At 58.3% G+C, this 6,859-nt stretch overlaps 1 protein-coding gene across 4 annotated transcripts in view; it reads right to left on the bottom strand.

Annotated features, from left to right (window-relative positions):
* Positions 1-6,859, bottom strand: part of WTIP (WT1 interacting protein) — a 90,564-nt gene that overhangs the window by 61,033 nt on the left and 22,672 nt on the right. The window contains exon 8 of one of the 4 annotated variants that reach the window (XM_014838094.3): positions 4,748-5,974. The exons of the other annotated variants lie outside the window; for them this stretch is intronic. Coding sequence (XP_014693580.2) covers positions 5,834-5,974 — 141 coding nt within the window. The 3' untranslated portion in view covers positions 4,748-5,833. Of the gene's footprint in view, positions 1-4,747; positions 5,975-6,859 lie in introns of those variants that run through there. 4 annotated transcript variants of the gene reach the window in all.

Here is a 6,859-nt window from a genome sequence, read left to right as displayed (position 1 = left end):
AGCTGTCACAGACCCCAACCCCATGGAGAGTGGGGTCTCGGGGGAAGACGACCCTGGGAATGCCCATGTGGGATGTACATGCTCTTACATACATGGGCAGGCAGCCTCAGACAGGCCTCAGCATCCCAAAAGAACTCCCCCGACTCAAGCCCCCTCAACTGCTGCACCCCTCCCAGGGACACTAGAGACAGTTGGCCACTCTTGATGCCTCCCCTTCCTTCCCGCTCCCCATCCCCCTGGCTCTGGCCTGGTCTCCCCCACTGCTGCACTGAGACGGCTTCATTCAAGGTCACCGGTCATCCCCATCTTTCCAAAACGCCTGCCGCAGCCCGTCTCCTCCCTCAGCCCTTCTTCAAGGCTTCTCTGACGCCACCCTCTCCCTATCCCCAGCCCGCCTCGCTGGCTGCCCTGCTCCATCCCCCTTGCGAGGGGTAAACGTGGGAGCCCCTCAGGGCTTGGCTGGGGCCCCTTCTCTTTGCTCTCATCCTTTCCACGTGATCTCAGCCATGGCTCCAAAATGTGTATCTCCTTCCCTTACTTCTCCCCGAGCTCGACTCATACACCCAACTGCCTGCTCCACGGGACAGACGTCTCCAATGGCAAGACAGAATTTTTGATTTACACTCCCACACAAACCTGCTCTCCTTCGTCTTCCCCTCCAGGGAAATGGCAGTGTATCCACCCTGTTGCTCAGTTCAAAAGCCAGTGAGTTATTCTTTGTCCCAGTCAGACCAAGTATAATAAAGTCTTTAAATATGTTTTTTTAAAAACAAGAGCGAGCAGGAAGGAAGAAAGAAGGAAAGGGAGGGAGGGGGGGAGGGGGTCCTCGTCACAGCTAAATGCAGTCTTTCCCCACTGACCCCTAGCAGTGCGACTCCCACATCCCTACCCAGGGTTCCTGTGGTCTTCCCTGTGTCCTCAGGACTCTGGCCCCACGTCCACATGGGTGCCCCCGGACCCCCACACATGACAAGGTCAGCGACATCTCTCTGCCTCCCAGTTCACATGGTGTAGGCCTGGTCAGGTTAATCTCCTCCATGGCAGACACAGCCCTCTCTGCCTCTCTGCCAGGGGGATCCCCTCCACTCCCGGAGGGAGCCCCTCTCCCCAGGGTCACTGATTCCCTGTCCTCAGGGTCAGAGTTGACCAAGTGGTTGGGGGATGGAAGGAGAGAGCTGAGCCGAGCTGGGCAGGGCAACGGCAAGGGGTGGTTCGGGGACAGGCTGAGACTCTAAGCCCCGCCCTGGCTGCAAGGACAAGAGGCGTAGGTGAGAGTCACACAGCTCAGGAACGTGGCAACACCAGGCCAGGGACTGGGCAGAGGGCCCAGGGGATCAGCACCGTTGCTCAGCAGGAAAAGGAAGCTTCCAAAACAGTTTGGGATTGAAGGGGGTAAGCTTCGGACCTGGTGAAATGCCTCTCCCGGGGTTTGAGCCCCACCCTCAGGGTCCGCAAAACCAACAGCGGACGGGAGCACTGACGGCCCAGATGCTGTCACAGAGAGGTGAGTGAGCCAGCTGTGTCACCCAGCTGCCTGTGACAGGTGTGTGGCAGGTAGCTTCAGGCAGGCAAGATGGAGTTTGTAGGACAGTCATGTAAGCAGTGGGCAGGGCAGGTGTGTGCGACACAGGCAGGTACATCTGCACAGCAGGCGTGGAGGAGTGTGCACTGGTGTCGGAGTATGTGACAGGCGCACCAGCACCACTGAGGAGAGCTTCTCCCCCAAGTGCCAGACGTTCAGGGACACACCCTGATGTCCCCGATGACCTTCTCAGGCCCTTTCTGCCCTGCTGGGTAACCCTCCTTGCAGGACAGGAGAGGGTTCGCCTGTGACACACACTCCCAGCTTAAGGAAGACAGCCCAGTGGTGTGCTGAGGGCTGGAGAGGAAGATAGAAGGGGAAAAGGCACCTCCAGCTCAAGCTGGATTTCCCTTGGGTTCTCCAGGTTCTCACACACCTCCTTGGCTCTCTGTCGCCAGGAACCAGGGACCTGGTGAGGGCCTGTTGCCTCAGACTGGTCCTGCTACCCCAGGAGACAGTGCCACACACAATTCCTCCCAAGATGGCACAGGAAGAGCCCCCGATTTCCACCCCAGGCCACATGGCCCCTCCCACCTCTGAGCCCCCCACCAGTCCTGCTTTGAGCATTCACCCAGCCCCCAGAGCACGTGCACACACACCCCTCTCCCAGCCAGGTACTCACCACACCCACTCAGGGAGCATGCAGACCCGATGCCCACACACCATATGGGGACAGGTCCTCCAGAGCTGCGCCGGGTGGAAGGTAGGTCACCGGCGACCTAGGCATTGCCCCCACTCCCAGACCTGTCCTCAGTCCCAACCCAAGTCCCCCAGGAGCCCCCCACCAGCTGAATCTACTCCTACCCCCACAGCCACCACAGCCCTGGCCCCTCCCAAGTGCATCTGCTAACTAGAACTGCATAGAGCCGGGGACCAGCCTCAGGGATGGGGGTTGAGGTGGGAGGGGAGATGTTGAACACAGCCTCACACATCACCGCACTCACCCCAACACCACCAGGACAGGCCCACCGACCTCGAGTCATTCCGTAACCCAAGCTGCCCTGCAGACCCCTGCTGCTGTGGATTCCCAGGCCAGCCCCCTCCCAGCTCCCTTCAATCACTGCCCCAACTGCCCATCCCCTTCCAGGGAGAGCAAGCCCTCAGGAGGCGCTCCAGGTGACCTGCAGTTCAGCAAGCTCTCACCCGTGTCCTGGCCCAAGAGAGGCCAGGAGTACTGAGCAGGAGGGCTCAGCACCATCCCCTCCTAGCCTAGGACCCTGAGGGCACCCCATGCCCAAGACCCACCCCCAGAAGCCTCCATGAGCCCACCATCCCTGCCAACATCTCACACACACACACACACACACACACACACACACACAGCAGTGGCCTGGAGGGCTGGCCTCTAGGCATGAGCACTGAACCGAGGGCCTTGCACAAAGGCACACACACGTGTACTGCCTGGGGCGCACAGGCACACACTCGATGTGCAGTGTGTATAGTATCTGTGCACACTCGTGTTCTTGGGCCTCTATAGGCCACCTGTGGCTCCTTTACTGGGCAACTCAGGCTGCACTTGCACTTTCAAACCAAGGGGAAAGGGGGAGACCCTAACTCAGAACCCTGAAGGCCAGGACAGGGTCTGGCTCAGGCTGTAGTTCCAACCATATGCCAGACACCATGCAGACAAGAGTGAACCAGCCAGACACCCCCAGCGCAGAGAGCTCGCCATCTCGTGAGGAGATGGACATCCGTACAGTAAGCACTCTTATTCTCTTGACATGAAAGTGCAGGTGGAGGGGTCCCCAGGTGCTGACATCAGGGGAGGTATCCAAGAGGCAGGTGAGTCTGGCACCTGGGGTTGGAGGGTCATGGACAAGCCACCTGGCTCACAGCCTGGCTCTCACACTGCTCCCTCAGTCTCAGAAACCACCAGGTCAGCGTAACTCCTGAAAATGGCCTGGAAGATGCCGCTTTTGGAAAATGAGCTTGGGGAGCAGGGGCCCACCAAAAATTCTGGGTGTTCAGTGAAGTCTAATAACTGGGAGCCTGGTTTATTCACGAAGCTGAGATCTGAAAGATGTAACCAGGAGTTAAAGCATTGGGCAGGGAGTGCAAAGGCTCTGTGGTAAGAGGGATGGTGGTGGTCACCAGTCCCGACAGAAGGAAATTTGGGACCTTGGAGCCCAGAGAGAAAGGGCAAAGAGCAGCCAGAGATGAGGCCGCTGCCCCCCAGGGCCATGCACTCCCTTGTCTTGGGCTTCTAACAAGGATGGCACATGAACGTGAAGGGGGCTCCAAGCTGTGACAACTCCCTCCAGCTGGGCAGGGAAGCCTGGTAACCAGGATGGAGCAGGTATGAAGAGCAATGGTGACCGCCATGGCTGGAAGGTCAGGGGCCACCTCCAAGACAGCCACAAACGAAGAGAAAAGAGAAGGGCTGAATTCACAACCAGGAGAAACCAAGGGCAAAGCGGCTTCGACATCAGAAATAAATCAGAGGGCAATCAGAAGCTTCGTGATAATTGGCTAGAAGGCAAAGCAGCCCAGCTCAAGAGGAAGACAAAGCCAGAAAACAGCCTCCATTCCTGGAATTCACTCTCCTGCCCCACTAGGATCACCTCCTCCAAGAAGGCACCCTGATCCTGTCAAAGTCCCCTTCTCGGGAGACACACATCCCCCTTTTCAGGACCTCCATATTTAAATACTTGGTTAACAATCACCAAACTCCCCACGTTCTTGCTTCCTCAGCCCACCAGGGGACCCCCCAACCCCAGGCCTCAGCCCAGCCAGCCTCACTGGCTGCCACCAGCCCTCCTATGCATCCCAGTGGGCGCTCCCAGACAACACTCTGGTTCCTACCACTGGCTCCCCCAGATGGACGACCCTACAAGCAAAAAAAGCCCACAGCTAACAGCAGGGAGAAGGGAGGACAAGAGCAGGAGCCAACAGGGGGCGGTTCAGGTGCCCACGGGACCAGATGGACTTATGTCATAACACCCCACGAGAACCACTGCGATGGTCCATCCAGATGAGGGGTGTCTTGACCCCCCCCAAGTGCAAACCCAGCAAGAGCGGCAGTGAAGTGCATGCCTCCCCAGGCTGACGTGTACTCAGAGGAAAAGGTGCATCTCCATCTCCCCAAACCACATTTCCTTAGGTCACGGCTCTGAAGACACAGACAGAACCCCACACTACGCTCAAGTCTGAAAGGTAGACACATAGTTTGAGATTTTAGAGGAATTTATACAAAAATAGTTAAACTACAATGTTTTTACCACCTGAAAACTAGATGTATGATATACAATTGGACATCTGTGCGCTTCTCATTTTCCTAAGAAATAACAACTGTGGGCCAAGGTTTTAGAAGAAAACTATATTCTTTTAAAGAAAACGAAAATATTCTTGAAGGAAAAACTTAATTTAAGTCAAATCCTCTGCTTTTGTCGTGGGGCCTGATAGACAGGGCTTTCCCGCCCAGGTGCTCCCCCTGCATGCGGGGGGCGCCCACACGGCTTCTGTGGACGAGACCTGTGCTGGAATTCCACGTCAGAAGGTTCTCCTCCCGAGGTGAAGGATGGCGTGGTTGGAGGGGGATGGTCCCCCAGCCAGGAGCCAAGGATGGGGAGATGAGGCGGGATAGTGGCTTAACACACCCATTAGATGTCAGGTGGCCAAATCCCACAGCGACCACCATGGCCAAGGCAGGGCTCCTTTGCAGGCCCCTCTCCCCAAAGGTGTGACTCCTCGACCCTCCCATGACCCCATCCACACAAAGAAGCCTTCCCACCCACCAGCCGGCACACTGCACGCCTGCCCTCCACCAAGTCCCCTGCCAGACCACCCCCTGCCCTGGGGAGCTCTGGGAGGGGGTCCCAGGCCCCTTCCAAACAGGGAAACTGGCTACCACTCTGAGGCCAGTCGGGGGAAGGTGGCCGTGTACCCCGTGCCCCTGCACGCGGTAGAGGCCGTCTCCAGCCCCGTGACCCACAGCCGGTCTGGGAGCCTGCCCCTGAGGCCATGGGGCACAGGCGGTCCCGCAACAGAGGCCAGTGCTGGGGTGGGGAGGGGGGCAGGCAGAGCTGGGAAAAAGGGACACGGCTTGAGGAGGCACAGACGGTGAATAAATAGAAGCAGCTTCGCCGCGGGGCCGGCCCCTCGGACAGCAGCTGGGGGCAAGTGGGGTGGAGCCAGGGTGGGAGCACACAAGCTCGGACTCTGACCTGGGCCACCCATCCCGCCCACACTCACACTCACACTCGCACCCACACCCCCGTCCCCACCCCCCTAAGGTCGGGCTCCCTGCCCTGCTCAGAGCTCAGTGACGTGCACGGCAGGGGAGGGAAGTGGGCCTGGCCGGAGGCGCCGCAGGTGGCAGCGTCGGCACAGCAGGTGGCCCTCCAGGGGGTAGCAGCGGCGTCCGTCCTCCCCGCTCAGCTGCAGCCCACAGTCCTAGGGAAGAACACAGCCCCAGCAGTAAGGTCAGCAACGGGGAGCCTGTCAGGGCAGTCAGAGCAACGCGGGGCAGAGCTGCAGGGCTGCGAGCAACTTCCCAGGGCCTCTGGCTTTTACTTTTGGGCGGGGCATCAGGAGCCCAGAGCTGGACACCCCGGACTGGAGGTGCCTCTCAGACATCCAGAGAGACAGCGAGGAGGCGGGAAGTGGACAGAGGACCAGGCAGCAAATGGGGCATCAGCGTAAACAGGTGACAGTTTTTAACAAGGAAACAACAGGTTAGTCTCCGAGGGAGCGCAGATAACCAGAAAAGAGAAGAAGACAAAGAGCTGAGCCTGGAAGGCTCCAACACGAAGAGGCGGGAAGAAGAGGATGCGAGTCAAGGAGATTTGAGGGGAAAATACAAGTGAGGAAACCTAAAAAGGGACGGTCCTAATGGCACAGCGAAGAGAGCATCAAGGGGGGAGTGCCCAGCGTGTGGAAGGTTGCTGAATTAGGACAGCGACACTGAGAAGCGTCTCCCGGATCCTGTCACATGGGGGTCACTGGTGACCTGGGGCCGGGGTGGGGGGGCGTCAGATGCCTGACCCCAGTGGCCTTAAGAGATAACGGAAGAGAAGAATTAGAGACATCAAGTAAACAAGGAGTTCTACTTATGTCCCTTGCTGCGGTCTATCTTACAGGGTAATTTCCTCTAACAAGTTACGTGATTCCTATTTGACGCTGTGAATAACCTGCAGGAAGTGGGGGTGGCCATGGAGGGTGTGCTGCCAGAGACAGGGGCACTGGGTGAGACCAGAGGGATGCCTTTCTCCTTCCTTTTGCCTCCCCCGCCCCAAGGAGGCCCCTCCAGGTCACCCTCTCACTGCATCCAGGGCTGGA

This window comes from Equus asinus, chromosome 26 (genome assembly GCF_041296235.1).
Source record: "Equus asinus isolate D_3611 breed Donkey chromosome 26, EquAss-T2T_v2, whole genome shotgun sequence".
In the NCBI taxonomy this organism is placed as follows: domain Eukaryota; kingdom Metazoa; phylum Chordata; class Mammalia; order Perissodactyla; family Equidae; genus Equus; species Equus asinus.
Note: the sequence above shows the minus strand (reverse complement) of the source record. Positions and strands in the feature narration are given on the sequence as shown.